The 13,612-nt window shown below is 45.8% G+C and overlaps 1 protein-coding gene across 3 annotated transcripts; it reads right to left on the bottom strand.

The window, feature by feature from the left end:
* Positions 1-247: 247 nt before the first annotated feature.
* On the bottom strand, positions 248-13,468 carry USP29 (ubiquitin specific peptidase 29). Of its 3 annotated transcripts, none has more exons than XM_035285149.3 (4): positions 13,294-13,468; positions 10,325-10,490; positions 8,401-8,501; positions 248-3,619 (listed from the first exon to the last, which is right to left on the bottom strand). In XM_035285149.3, the coding sequence occupies exon 4, from the start codon at positions 3,601-3,603 to the stop codon at positions 847-849; it is 2,757 nt and encodes a 918-aa protein (XP_035141040.3). In that variant the 5' UTR covers positions 3,604-3,619; positions 8,401-8,501; positions 10,325-10,490; positions 13,294-13,468; the 3' UTR covers positions 248-846. The 3 variants fall into 3 exon arrangements, with proteins under 3 accessions (XP_035141040.3, XP_035141042.3, XP_017823704.4); XM_035285151.3 differs by having other exon boundaries at positions 8,397-8,501; positions 10,325-10,477; XM_017968215.4 differs by having other exon boundaries at positions 10,325-10,477.
* Positions 13,469-13,612: the final 144 nt, after the last annotated feature.

Below are 13,612 nucleotides of genomic sequence, written 5' to 3'. Positions count from 1 at the left end.
TTACAGGTGTGAGCCGATGCCCAGCAGGTAGACGATGCTTTTTTGTCTCACCATCCCCCTGAAGATACACTGCAGCACTAAGTTCCTCCTCATAAATGCTCTGGACAGGTCCCCCCAGTGTTTAGTGCTTCTTTCTTTGGAATCCCAACCGGCCCGCTCTCAGAAGGGCTTTGGGCCTGCATTTGTTGGAATTTCTCTGCTGGAATTTCTCTAGGTTCAGCGGGACGAAATAAAGAAAGGCAAAGCATTCAGTGAAAATCATTTATATGACATAAACAATTCATATCAACAGGATAAAAATACACCAAGACCCTCCACGCGTTAACAGTGTTCTTCAAACTTTCAGGAGCCCTTGAGTCTCCATCAGATTGCTAAGCCACACCTCCTGTTTCTGCGCCAGTGGGTCTGGAGGGGACCCAAGAATCTGCATTTCTAATCGGTCCCTAGCTGCTGCTGTTGCTGGTTGAAGAACATTTTGAAAGCCATCGTGTCGGCCAGGCGTGGTGGCTCACGCCTGTAATCCAAGCACTTTGGAGGCCAAGGTGGGCGAATCACCTGAGGTCGGGAGTTCAAGACCAGCCTGACCAACATGGTGAAACCCTGTCTTTTTTTTTTTTTTTTAAAAAAAAGAGAACGATCATGTCAAAACATGAAAAGCATCATTCTAATCTTGTAGGGAACATATGCATATGGGCCTGAGTTCTGGGATCTAGATAAATTCCCCCAAAATAAGTGTTTTTCATTGAGCTTTCACCCTGAGATACTTGTTCCTTCATTCTGGATTCTCCTTGCGTGGAGGAAGTGAGACCCAGTGAGTCGTTAAGCAGGTCTGTATAAAGAGTCATCTTACTGCCCCTGAGGAATCACCTCTGCCTGCGCGCTAAGCAGCCGAGAGTTCTCTGCCTTTCTTAGCAGCTCCTCAAAAATCCCACTGTGCATGTAAAAGAAGATATATCCAGAGTGGAGCCTCGCCTCCTGCATTTCGGTCTCTGAGATTTCTGATACACACAGATCATTGTACGTGAACCAGGCCTGCTTCTGAAAGTCATATGCATCGCTGATGTAATGGCCTGAATTTGGGGAGCTCCCAATATGGCTGACAACACTGATGAGTCTGTAGGCCTGGAGGGGATCCCCCACCTTCGTGTTCCTCGTCAGTTCCTGGACTTTGTCTCTTGCGTTCTCTGTATCTAAAATGTCTTTGTCTCCTGGGTTATCAGAACCAAATGCCCCCAGGTGATTCAGGTCAGCCTTCTGAAGTCTGGCTTCTGTAGGTAGACTGAGGGTCTCCTCTGTATGTTCCTGGGCATCTGGCTTCCGAACACCTGGAGGTGGTGCCTGCTGAAGAAGTTCCTCTATGATGCTCTTCTCGATACACTGCTGGAGCTGTTCAGACATCCTTGGAGATCCTTCTGGAATCCTGTTTTCCTTACACTCATAAGAGCTATCGGTAGACTCAGTGACGCTGTCAAAATGTAACTCTACAAATGTGTTGGTGTTCTCACACTTCTCAAGGTCTGGATGTTGAGGCATCTCTTGAAGGTGGAAGTCGAGAAGCCTTGTGTCCGGGCTGCTGATTGGCTCACCGCCATCTTCACAGATCACAGGAAGAGAAAGGTCTCCCTGATCCATCAGTGAGTCAGCCACTGGACACTTCTTTTCACCGGATGCCGTATCTCCAAAGTTGACCAATTTTGACTCTAGCGTGGAGCCATTTTCCAGGTCTCTCTGACGGTGCTCTTGGCTGGCTTCCCCACAGCCTCTCTGGAATCTTTGAAGGTCAGAATTCTTGTCTGGTTCCATGGGTAGAACCAGGGAGTCACTGGATTCCGAGGTGAGCTTCATTGATGCTGTTAATGGGCTGGTGCTCTCAGAGACCATCTCCCGAGAGACGTCCAGGACTTCGCCTTTCCCCAAAGGTGCGTTACTGCTCAAGGGAAGAGGTTGTTTGGTGCCCTCGTAGCAGTAAGAAGATAAGCTTAAATATTTGGGGATATAAACTTGCTCATTATTCTTCGCCAGCAACCAAGCGTCGTTGAAGCTGTAGCGCTTCAGATGAACGATGAGGACCCTGGAGAGCCGGCTGAGCGTGTGCATCGCAACACAACTCTTGCGCTTACACATCTCACAGTTATATTCAAGCTCTTCTTCTCTGAAGAAAAGATCTAAAGAATCCTGAATGGACGTAGGAAGCGCTTTTGTCTCTTGGTGCAGGTTGATGGAGAGGTAATTATTAGGTTCTACCTTGAGAACAGCATGACCACAGGCTTTGCAGATAATGGAGAGTTGCAATTCAAACTCAAAATTAGCAACAACGGGACAAACAAAGACTCTGGTGGCAGCGTGAGCAACATGCAGTTGCGGAGAGGAGTTTCCGTCCCCACGGCCTCTCCCGGTCTTCAGAATGGCGTTTAAGTTCTCCATGTCCTCTTTCAGCTGGTCTAAACATTGACCTAAGAACTCATGAGCGTCATTCTGCAGGTCGCCAGAAAATATTTCTGCGACGGCCGAAATGACTTTTTTCACGTTCCCAAGTAATTCTTTCTTGATCTCCGTACTGCAGAAATCTTTCAAAGCAAGCAGCTGGGTCAAGGTCATAAGAAGAGCCTCAAAGGGAATATATTCCCACGGGACATCTTGAGTGAGTAAGTCATCAGCGAAAGACGGAATCGCAAACAGCGACTGTAAAATTGCGTTCATGTAACAGGTGTTTCCCAGGTTGGGGAAGCCTTGCTGCGGTTGCTCTGAGAGAGGGTCAGGAGGCACCTGGGCTTCGTGGCATCTTGGGTCATCCCGGCTGTGCTCGGGTTCTAATGGAAATGTCAAACCATGTTCAGCCTCGAGAGTCTGGATTGCAAGAAGAGTCTCATCTAGGTCAGGATTTCCACTGGAGTTGAATGGAGGCCCAGGTTCCAAACTTCTCCCTTTTTCCGAGTCCTCTAAACTCGATGGATCATTCCCATAGCTTTGTGTATACTTCAAGGGATCTGTCTTATATTTCTCATTTGATCCAAGGTTATGTTCCTTCAGAATGTGCTCGTTCATGTCTAGGTCAGATGACAGTGTGTCTTTCCTCTTCCCACCTTGACTTTCTACTAATCCCTTTTTCACACATGCTGGTGATTTTGACATAAACAAAGGCATCTTCTGAGGGAAAGGTGTCTTGCCTCCTTTTCCATAACCTGGCTTGTAACAAATGTAAAATGAAGTTCTGTCAATCTCCTTCGGCACGTCCCTACTTTCCAACACGCTCCAGTCGTCGTCAGGTTTCGTGGGTTGTTGAAATTTGTTTTGATGGATTATGTCCAGGAACGTATTCAACTGTTTAGCGTCTTTGTAGGATAATTTGTCAATAAACAGGAACACGTTGTTTTTCAGAGTTAAACGCAGGTGACTTTTCCTTTTTTTACGACGGATGAGGACCACACTTCTAATGTTATTACTCAGCTGAAAAATTCTTGTGAGTTTTCCAGACTTGAAGGTGACCACCAGTTTAGTTTCCTTTTTCCTTTGCACGGTTTCAATGAGAGCTTCTTTCGACTTAGTCATCCCAGTCTGCCGGCTCCAAATTTGGATGAACCCACGCACTTTTAGAGATATCATCCTCTCTTTATGTAACCTAGAGGAAACAAGCATATGTGCATTTTAACCAAAAATATATTAACAGTTATATTTTATGAAAAACCTTATCCACATACAATAATAGTTTTTTAGTCTTCTCCTTATGCTTTAAATAAAATACGATTTTGAGGAACTCCTTATATTTTGAAGCTATGCCAGTTCTCTAGAAGACATAGACTGAGGGCACACGCTCTTTCAAGGCAGGAAAGAAGATGAGGGAGGAGACATACAAACGGCCAACAGGTATATGGACAGGTGCCCAATATCACTGCTCATTAACAAAGTCCACATTTGGTTGGGTGTAGTGGCTCATGCCTGTAATCCTAGCACTCTGAGAGGCCAAGGTGGAAGGATCGCTTGAGCCCAGGAGTTCAAAACCAGCATGGGCAACATAGGGAGACCTCATTGCTACAGAGAAGTTTTAAAAATTAAAAAAGGGGAGGGGCCAAGATGGCCAAATAGGAACAGCTGCAGTCTGCAGCTCCCAGTGAGACCAATGCAGAAGGCAGGTGATTTCTGCATTTCCAGCTGAGGTACCTAGTTCATCTCATTGAGACTGGTTAGGCAATGGGTGCAGCCCATGAAGGGTCAGCAGAAGCAGGTGGGGCATCGCTTCACTCGGGGACTGGAAGGAGCAGGGAAGGGAAGCCACGAGAGACTGGGCTACTTGGCCCAGATGCTATACTTTTGCCAACCTGCAGATCAGGATATTCCCTCATGTGGCTACACCACCAGGCTCCTGGGTTTCAAGCACAAAACTGGGCAGCTGTTTGGGCAGACACCAAGCTAGCTGCAGGAGTTTTCTTTGCACCTCCTCAGTGGCGCCTGGAACCCCAGTGAGACAGAAACATTCACTCTCCACGAAAGGAGGGAGCCAGGTGGTCTCATTCAGTGGGTCCCACTCCCACGGAGCCCAGCGAGCTAAGAACCACTGACTTGAAATTCTCACTGCCTGTACAGCACTCTGAAGTTCACATGGAATGAATGAACTTGGTAGGGGGAGGGACATCCGTGATTACCAAAGCTTTGGTGGGCAGTTTTCCCTGGACAGTGCTAAGGAGAGTGGGAGGTTTGGACCGGGCAAAATTCAGCACAGTGCAGCAAAGTGGCTGTGGCCTGACTGCTTCTCTAGATTCCTCCTCACTGGGCACGGCATCTCTGAAGGAAAGGTAACAGCCCCAGTCAGGGGCTTACAGATAAACTCCTGTCTCCCTGGGACAGAGCACCTGGGGGAAGGGGTGGCTGTGGGCACAGCTTCAGCAGATTTAATCTTTCCTGCTTGCTGGCTCTGAGAAGAGCAGCTGATTCTGACAAGAGGGATTATCCCAGCACAGCGTATTGGCTCTGCTAAGGGACAGCGGCCTCCTCAAGTGGGTTTCTGACCCCCCATGCCTCCTGACTGGGAGGGGTCCACAGACACCTCATGCAGGTGTGCTCTGGCTGGCATCAGGCTGGTGCCCCTGTGGGATGAAGCTTCCAGAGGAAGAAGCAGGAAGCAATCTTGCTGTTCTGTGGACTCCACTGGTGACAGGACACAGGGTCTGGACTATACGTTAGAAGAATAACCAACAAGCAGAAAGTAACAGTGTCAACACCAACCAAAAAGACTCCCCCCCAACACAAACGCCACCCGAAGGCCATCGGCCTCAAAGATCCGAGTTAGGTAAATCCACAAAGATGAGGAAAAACCAGCACAAAAATGCCAAAAATTCCGAAACACAGAATGTCTCTTCTCCAAGTGATTGCAACTGCTCTCCAGTGAGGGCACAAAACTGGACAGAGAATGTGAGTCTGACAAATTTACACAAGTAGGCTTCGGACGGTATAACAACAAACTCCTCTGAGCCAAAGGGGCGTGTTCTAACCCAGTGCAAGGAACCTCAGATGCTTGCTGAAAAGTTATAGGAACTGCCAACTAGAATGACCAGTTTAGAGAGGAACATACATGACCTGATGGAGCTGAAAAACACAGCACGAGAACTTTGTGAAGCAACCACAAGTGTCAATAGCCAAACTGACCAAGCAGAATAAAGGATATCAGAGATTGAAGATCAACTGACTGAAATAAGGCGTGAAAACAAGATTAGGAAAAAATACTGAAAAAGAATGAACAAAGCCTCCAAGAAATATGGGACTATGTGAAAAGACCACACCTACGTTTGATCGGTGTACCTGAAAGTGACAGGGAGAATGGGACCAAGTTGGAAAACACACTTCAAGATGTTATCCATGAGAACTTCCCCAACCTAGCTAAACAAGCCAACATTCAAATTTGGGAGATACAGAGAACACTGCTAAGATACTCCTCGAGAAGAGCAACCCCAAGACACATAATTGTCAGATTCTCCAAGGTTGCAACGAAGTAAAAAATGTTAAGGGCAGCCAGAGAGAAAGGTTGGGTTACCTACAAAGGGAAATCCATCAGACTAACAGTGTATCTGTCTGCAGAAACCCTACAGGCCAGAAGAGAGTGGGGGCCAATATTCACCATTCTTAAAGCCAGTAATTTTCAACCCATGATTTCATATCCAGCCAGGTAAGCTTCATAAGCAAAGAAGAAATACAATCCTTTACAGACAAGCAAATACTGCGGGATTTGGCCACCACCAGGCCTGCCTTACAGGAGCCCCTAAAGGAAGCACTAGATATCGAAAGGAAAAACTGGTCCCAGCCGCTGCAGAAACACACCAAAATATAAAGACCGATGGCACGGTGAAGAAACCGCATCAACTAATGCGCAAAAGAACCAGTTAGCATCGTAATGGCAGGATCAAATTCACACGTAACAATATTAACCTTAAATGTAAGTGGGCTAAATGCCCCAATTAAAAGACACAGACTGGCAAATTGGATAAAGAGTCAAGACCCATAGGTGTGTGTGCTGTATTCAGATGACCCACCTATGTGCAAAGACACACATAGGCTCAAAATAAAGGGATGGAGAAATGTTTACCAGGCAAATGGAAAGCAAAAAAAGGGAGGGGTCGCAATCCTAGTCTCTGATAACACAGACTTTAAACCAACCAAGATAAAAAAATGACAAAGAAGGGCATTATATAATGATAAAGGAATCAATGCAACAAGAAGAGCTTACTATCCTAAATATATATATGCACCCAATACAGGAGCACCCGGATTCATAAAGCAAGTTCTTAGAGACCTACACGGAGACCTGGACTCCCACCCAATAACAGTGGGAGACTTGAACCTCACTGTCAATATTAGTCACTGAGACAGAAAATAACAAGGGTATTCAGGGCTCAAACTCAGCTCTGCACCAAGGGACCAAAGAGACATCTACAGAATTATCCACCCCAATCCAATGGAGTATACATTCTTCTCAGCATCACATAGCACTTGTTCTAAAATTGACCACGTAATTGGAAGTAAAACACTCCTCAGCAAAAGTCAAGAGAACAAACAGTATCTCAGACCACAGGGCAATCAAATCAGAACTCAGGATTGGGCCGGGCTCGGTGGCTCACGCACTGTAATCCCAGCACTTTGGGAGGCCGAGGCGGGTATATCACTTGAGGTCAGGAGTTTGAGACCAGCCTGGCCAACACAGTGAAACCCCATCTCTAATAAATAAATAAATAGAAAGAACTCAGGATTAAGAAACTCTCTCAAAACTACACAACTACCTGGAAACTGAACAACCTGCTCCTGAATGACTACTGGGTAAATAACAAAATTAAGGCAGAAATCAAGAAATTCTGCCCAGGCACGGTGGCTCGCACCTGTAATCCTAGCATTTTGGGAAGCCAGGGCAGGCGATCACTTGAGGTCAGGGGTTCAAGACCAGCCCAGCCAACATGGTGAAACCTTGCCTCTACTTAAAATACAAAATTTAGCTGGGTGTCGTGGCTTATGCCTGTAATCCCAGATACTCGGGAGGCAGGGGCATGAGAACTGCTTGAAGTTGCAGTGATCCGAGAACACATGGACACACGGAGGGGAACGTCACACACTTGGGCCTGTTAGGGAGTCGGGGAAGGAGAGGGAGAGCATTAGGAGAAATACCAATGCCTGTGGGGCTTAAAACCTAGATGACAGGTTGATGGGTGCAGCAAACCACCATGGCACATGGATACCTATGCAACAAACCTACATGTTCTGCACACGTATTCCAGAAGTTAAAACTAAAAAAGAAAACTGGCTGGGAGCTGTGGCTCATGCCTGTAATCCCAGCACTCCGGGAGGCCAAGGCAGGCAGAACACCTGAGGTCTGGAGTTCGAGGCCAGTCTGGTCAACACAGTGAAACTCCGTCTGTACTGAAAATACAAAAATTAGCTGGGCATGGTGTCAGGTGCCTGCAGTTCCAACTACTCGGGAGGCTGAAGCAGGAGAGTGGCTTGGACCCAGGAGGCGGAGGTTGCGGTGAGCTGAGATCTCACCACTGCACTCCAGCCTGGGTGACACAGCGAGGGTCTGTCTGGGGTCGGGATTGGGGCCGGGGGGGAGAAAAATACAGGTAGTGAGGAAAGGAAGTAAGATGGTGTAAGATGGTGAGTTGTGCTAGATCATTAGCCAGAAACTGAGGCGGGGAGAGAGAGGGAGGGAGGGAAATACGAAGAGTGAAAAGAAACTTGAAGGGAAACATCTCAAAAGACAAATGGGTTTCAGAGGGAACAGAAAATCTCTCTCTTCATTTGCTCCCTCCCCTTGCTCGTTTGCCCATTTCTCTCCAGGCAGTCAGGAATGCCTACTTCCTTCCTACATTCCAGTTTCAGGGAAAGCAGTGAAATCCCGGGGAAACCAACAGTTTGCTTACTCACAGTTCTTTCCGAAGAAACTTGAGTCAATTCACGGAAGTTTAAGCTTTGGAGAGCTGTCCATGGTCTCCGTACAGGCAGAGCCCTGACTGCCAACGCAGTTACTAGGAAAAAAAAAAAAAAACAAAAAACACGAAAGGGTCAGTCCTGAAACAGCTTTATTTTAAAAGCCTGCACATAGTCCCAACCAGCTTTCATGTTAATTTACTGCATTATATCTTAGAAACTAGGAAAACCAACCTTCCTCCAAAGCCCTATATATTAATTCAATCTGTGAGAGTGTTAATGGGATTATCTCTAAATGCAGTCCTAAGAGCGCCCCTCCCTAATTATGCAGATTAGATTAATATATCAATTGACCTCCCATTCATTGGTTTTCTTGGAACTCTGCCGCGACCAGACCTTCTAACGATATTTATTGCTTGGGAAACTCTTTACTTTATTTGGGTCTACAACTTAAAGACTAGTTCTGACTTTTCGCCCCTAGAACTTTTAGGCATCTTTATTTGTTTCTAGTTACAAAGAGGCAATATAGAGAGGATACATCAAAATCACACGCTGGGGCCGGGTGCGGTGGCTCAAGCCTGTAATCCCAGCACTTTGGGAGGCCGAGGAGGGTGGATCACGAGGTCAAGAGATCGAGACCATCCTGGTCAACATGGTGAAACCCCGTCTCTACTAAAAATACAAAAAATTAGCCGGGCATGGTGGCGCGTGCCTGTAATCCCAGCTACTCGGGAGGCTGAGGGGGGAGAATTGCCTGAACCCAGGAGGCGGAGGTTGCGGTGAGCCGAGATCGCGCCATGGCACTCCAGCCTGGGTAACAAGAGCAAAACTCCGTGTCAAAAAAAAAAAAAAAAAAAAATCACACGCTGTACATTCCAACTTCCGGGGTCCGGAGCCTTTATAACACTAAGGCTGAAACTCCATCCTCCTGAGTCTTAGTTTCACATAAGTGAAAATGGGACGGCAATAATAATAGCTACTTCTCAGGTTAGCCCAAGTCGTTGGGCTAAAATGGCTCAAAATCATGTCTGCACATAAGTAATTATCATATTCTTACTGCTAATTCTAAGAATATGTTAAATACAAGGATGGCTCATCTGGAGAAAATTAAGGCTCCATCAGGGGAGGAGAGGAAGTCGAGTGACTTTTATCACTGGTTTGTTGTACTGTACACTCTATACGACTTACATGCCTGGATACAATTTAACTCTGCAAGTGAGCACGTGATATTCAATTTTATTACATTTAGCATAGTAAGAAAACTGAGGTCCAGCTATGTTGTTAACCACATTAAGGGACTTTTGGGGTTGCCCAGTTAAAGGAAGAGGGATGTGTAATCAGAAATGGCTGCTGTTGATGGGTGCCCACATTTCTTCAATATAGGGCACGAATTATAACCCAGCAAACCATGTGGGAAACGGAAAATCTTCCATGAAAATAATTAACGTGTCCTCAGTTTCCTGAGAGAGCCTAACATAATATCTAGAGTGTGAAGAAAATCCCCTCCATTTCATCCTGTGGCTGCTGATAAATCAGTGCCTCTTTAGGGAAACTTTACCCTTACTGGACCTTAAATTTAATAAGAGGAGGAATCACAAAAATTAGAGAGCATCGCTTTTCCCTGAGCTGAGTTCAAAAGATAGTCTTCCTCATTGTCATTTTGAATGCATGTTCTTTTCTGAAAATGCCAGTATCCAATGTCACAGAAAACAGAAAACTATGCCTCAAAATAAAAACCGAGAATCAGGATTCTCTAATTTACAATTCAGCCTCATAAAGGGCAGAAGATGAAATTCCCTTTATCATAGTATCAGACAGTATCTTTAGGGTATTAGGTATAGACAAACGCTGCTTCCAACACACATACACACATACACACACATCCCATAACCTAAACAAGCAAACTTTGAATGAAACTTACAGTTTGGACAGCTGTTTTGGGGTGAGAGTGGATAATAACTCCTTTTTCAGAAATGAGATCTTGCTATGGTGCCCAGGGTGGTCCCAAACTCTTGGCCTTGTGTGATCCTCCAGCCTCAGCCTTCCAAAGTACTGGGATTTGACTCCATAGTGCCTGGATGAGAATTCTGAAAGTTGAGTCTGACAGTGATTATGATGTTCTGACCTTTTATACCCAGGTGGCTCCACCCACATCCCAGGTTTCTTCCAGTACACACCTTTCTTGATTAACTTATCTCTGCATGAGAGTTTAAAATACTTGTTTGGAAAAGGCTAGCTAGTAGACCTATTTTCCTTTGTTTCAATTTATAAATTTAAAACTTTTATTTAGAAATCATTGCAAATATACCTCAGAATTGCAAGATTAGTAGAAATAACCCTTGTATTCCTTGACCCAAATTTACCAATTGTGTATGTTTTGCCACATCTCTCTACTTTCATTTTTTAATGTTTTATCTATTTATTTTATTTTATGTTTTGAGACAGAGTCTTGCTCTGTCACCCAGGCTGGAATGCAGGGGCGCAATCTTGGCTCACTGCAACTTCTGCCTCCCAGGTTCAAGCGATTCTCCAGCCTCAGCCTCCCATGTAGCTGGGAGTACAGGCATGTGCCATCACACCCATCTAATTTTTGTATTTTTAGCCCAAGCTGGTCTCCTGCTGCGGGCTCGAGCAATCCTTCTACCTCAGTCTACCAGGGTTAGTGTTACAGGCATGAGCCAACCGCCTACCCTTCTCTCTCTTTACGTATACCCCAAACCAATCGAGAGTGGTTGCAGATATCTTGTTCCCTTTTTTTTCCTCTCTCTCTCTTTGAGACAGTCTTACTCTGTTGCCCAGGCTGAAGTGCAGTGTTGGGATCTCGGCTTACTGCAACCTCCACCTCCTGGATTCAAGTGATTCTCCTGCTTCAGCCTCCCAGGTAGCTGGGATTACAGAGACGCCCTACCACACCCAGCTAATTCTTTTGTATTTTTAGTAGAAAAGGTGTTTTTCCACATTGGTCAGGCTGGTCTGGAACTCCTGACCTAAGTGATCCACTGCCTCACCCTATGGGCAGATCACTGCTCCTGGCTCTTGTTCATTTTTCTTGAGACAAGGTCTTGCTCTGTCTCCTAAGCTGGGGTGCAGTGGTGTAGTCATAACGCACTGCAGCCTCAATCTTCCAGGCTCAAGCCATCCCCCCACCTCAGCTTCTCAATTAGCTGGATCTACAGGTTTGCACCGCCATGCCTGGCTACTTTTTAATATTGTTTTCTAGAGGCCTGGAATCACTCTGTTGTCCATGCTGGTCTCAAACTCCTGAATGCAAGGGATCCTTCCACCTCCACCACACCCTGCTTCTTTACTCTTTAATCCGTCAGTGTCTATTTCCCAGGAACATCGATGTTCTCTAATATAACCACAATAGAGTTACTGAATTTAGGAAATTTAGCATAAATATAGTATTTTTATTTTATCCACTCCAAATTCAATTTCAGAAACTATAACAATAATATCCTGTAGAGAACATTTTTTCTGGTAGAGGATCCAGCTCAGAATCACACAATACATTCTGTATTATATTGTTGTATACCTGTTATTATGTTATATTATATATACTGTATCTAATTAATATACTTTGTCCCTTAGTATCCATGAGGGATTATTTCCAGAATTCCCCTTAGATACCAAAAGCCACAGATGCTCAAGTCCCTTATTTATTTTTATATATGTATATATATATATTTATTTATTTTGAGGCGGAGTCTCACTCTCCCAAGCTGGAATGCAGTGAGCCGAGATCACACCTCTGCCTCCTGGGTTCAAGCAATTCTCCTCTCCTGCCTCAGCACCGCCCCCCCATTATTATATTATTAGATATATAATTAATATATCTAAGTATGCAGATTAGATACATTAATCTAATCTGCATAATTAGGGAGGGGCGCTTTTAGGGTTGCATTTAGAGATAATCCCATTAACACCCGAGATTTTCTCACAGATTGAATTAACAGATAAGCCTTTGAATTAACATATAAGGTTGGTTTTCCTAGTTTCTAAGATCACAAGCACATGCTGTAACGTCTAGGTAATTTTTGTATTTTTAGTAGAGATGGGGTTTCACCATGTTGGCCAAGCTGGTCTTGAATTCCTGACCTCTGGTAATCCACCCGTCTCTGCCTCCTAAAGTGCAGGTGTGAACCTCCTAAAGAATTACAGGTGTGAACCACCATGCCCAGACAGATGTTCAAGTCCCTTCATATAAAATAACAGAGTTTTACTCCAATTGTTTACCTGTTTTCCTTATAGTAACTGTGCTTTTTGTCATATAAGTATATATATAACATATATATATCTCCTACATTTTCAATATATGTAACTTGTGTAAAAAAATGTGGATAGTTTCAAAAAGATCATTTTATGTTCTAGTAGTTACCCCGGTTGACCAGTGTGCATTTTATTTTTTTGAGACGGAATCTCCTTCCGTTGCCCAGGTTGGAGTGGGAATGCCGCGATCTCGGCTCACTGCAACCTACGCCTCCCAGGTTCAAGCGATTGTCCTGCCTCAGCCTCCCAAGTAGCTGGGATGACAGGTACCCACCATCATGGCCAGCTAATTGTTAGTTGGGACGGGGTTTCACCATATTGGCCAAGCCGGTCTCGAACTTCTGACCTCAGGTGATCCGCCCGCCTTGGCCTCCCAAAGTGCTGGGATTACAGGCGCGAGCCACCGAGCCCGGCCCTTTTTTCTTTTATATACTTTTTGAGACAGGGTCTTGCTCTGCTGCCCGGAGCTCAGTGGTGTGATCACAGCCCACCGCAGCCTCGACCCCTGTCTCCAGTCATCCTCCAACCTCCGCCTCCCGACCATCTGACACTACAGGCCCTGGCCGCCACGCCCGGCTACTTTTGTAATTTTTCGTAGAGATTGGTGGGGGAGGGTCTCACTATGTTGCCCAGGCTGGTCTCCAACTCCTGGGTGCAAGCGATCCTCCCGCCTCGGCCTCCCAAAGTGCTGGGATTACAGGCATGAGCCCGGCCGGCATTTTTTGTCTGGATGTTTTTACGTAAGCAGAGTCGTCATGATGGAGGTACCGTTCCTTGGACTTCCGGCTCCCCTGCTGTGGAAATCTCCGATCAGACACGCCCCTTCCGGTGCCGCCTCCCACGTTCTTCCGGGAACTCCGAGTTCTCGGAGCCACACGCTGCGCCTGCGCAGTGTCGGGCGCGGTCCTCGCAGCTCAGACCGCTCCGTGCGGGCTCCAGC

The sequence above is a fragment of the Callithrix jacchus genome, chromosome 22, assembly GCF_049354715.1.
Source record: "Callithrix jacchus isolate 240 chromosome 22, calJac240_pri, whole genome shotgun sequence".
Lineage (NCBI taxonomy): Eukaryota > Metazoa > Chordata > Mammalia > Primates > Cebidae > Callithrix > Callithrix jacchus.
This window is presented reverse-complemented; position numbering and strand designations above follow the sequence as displayed.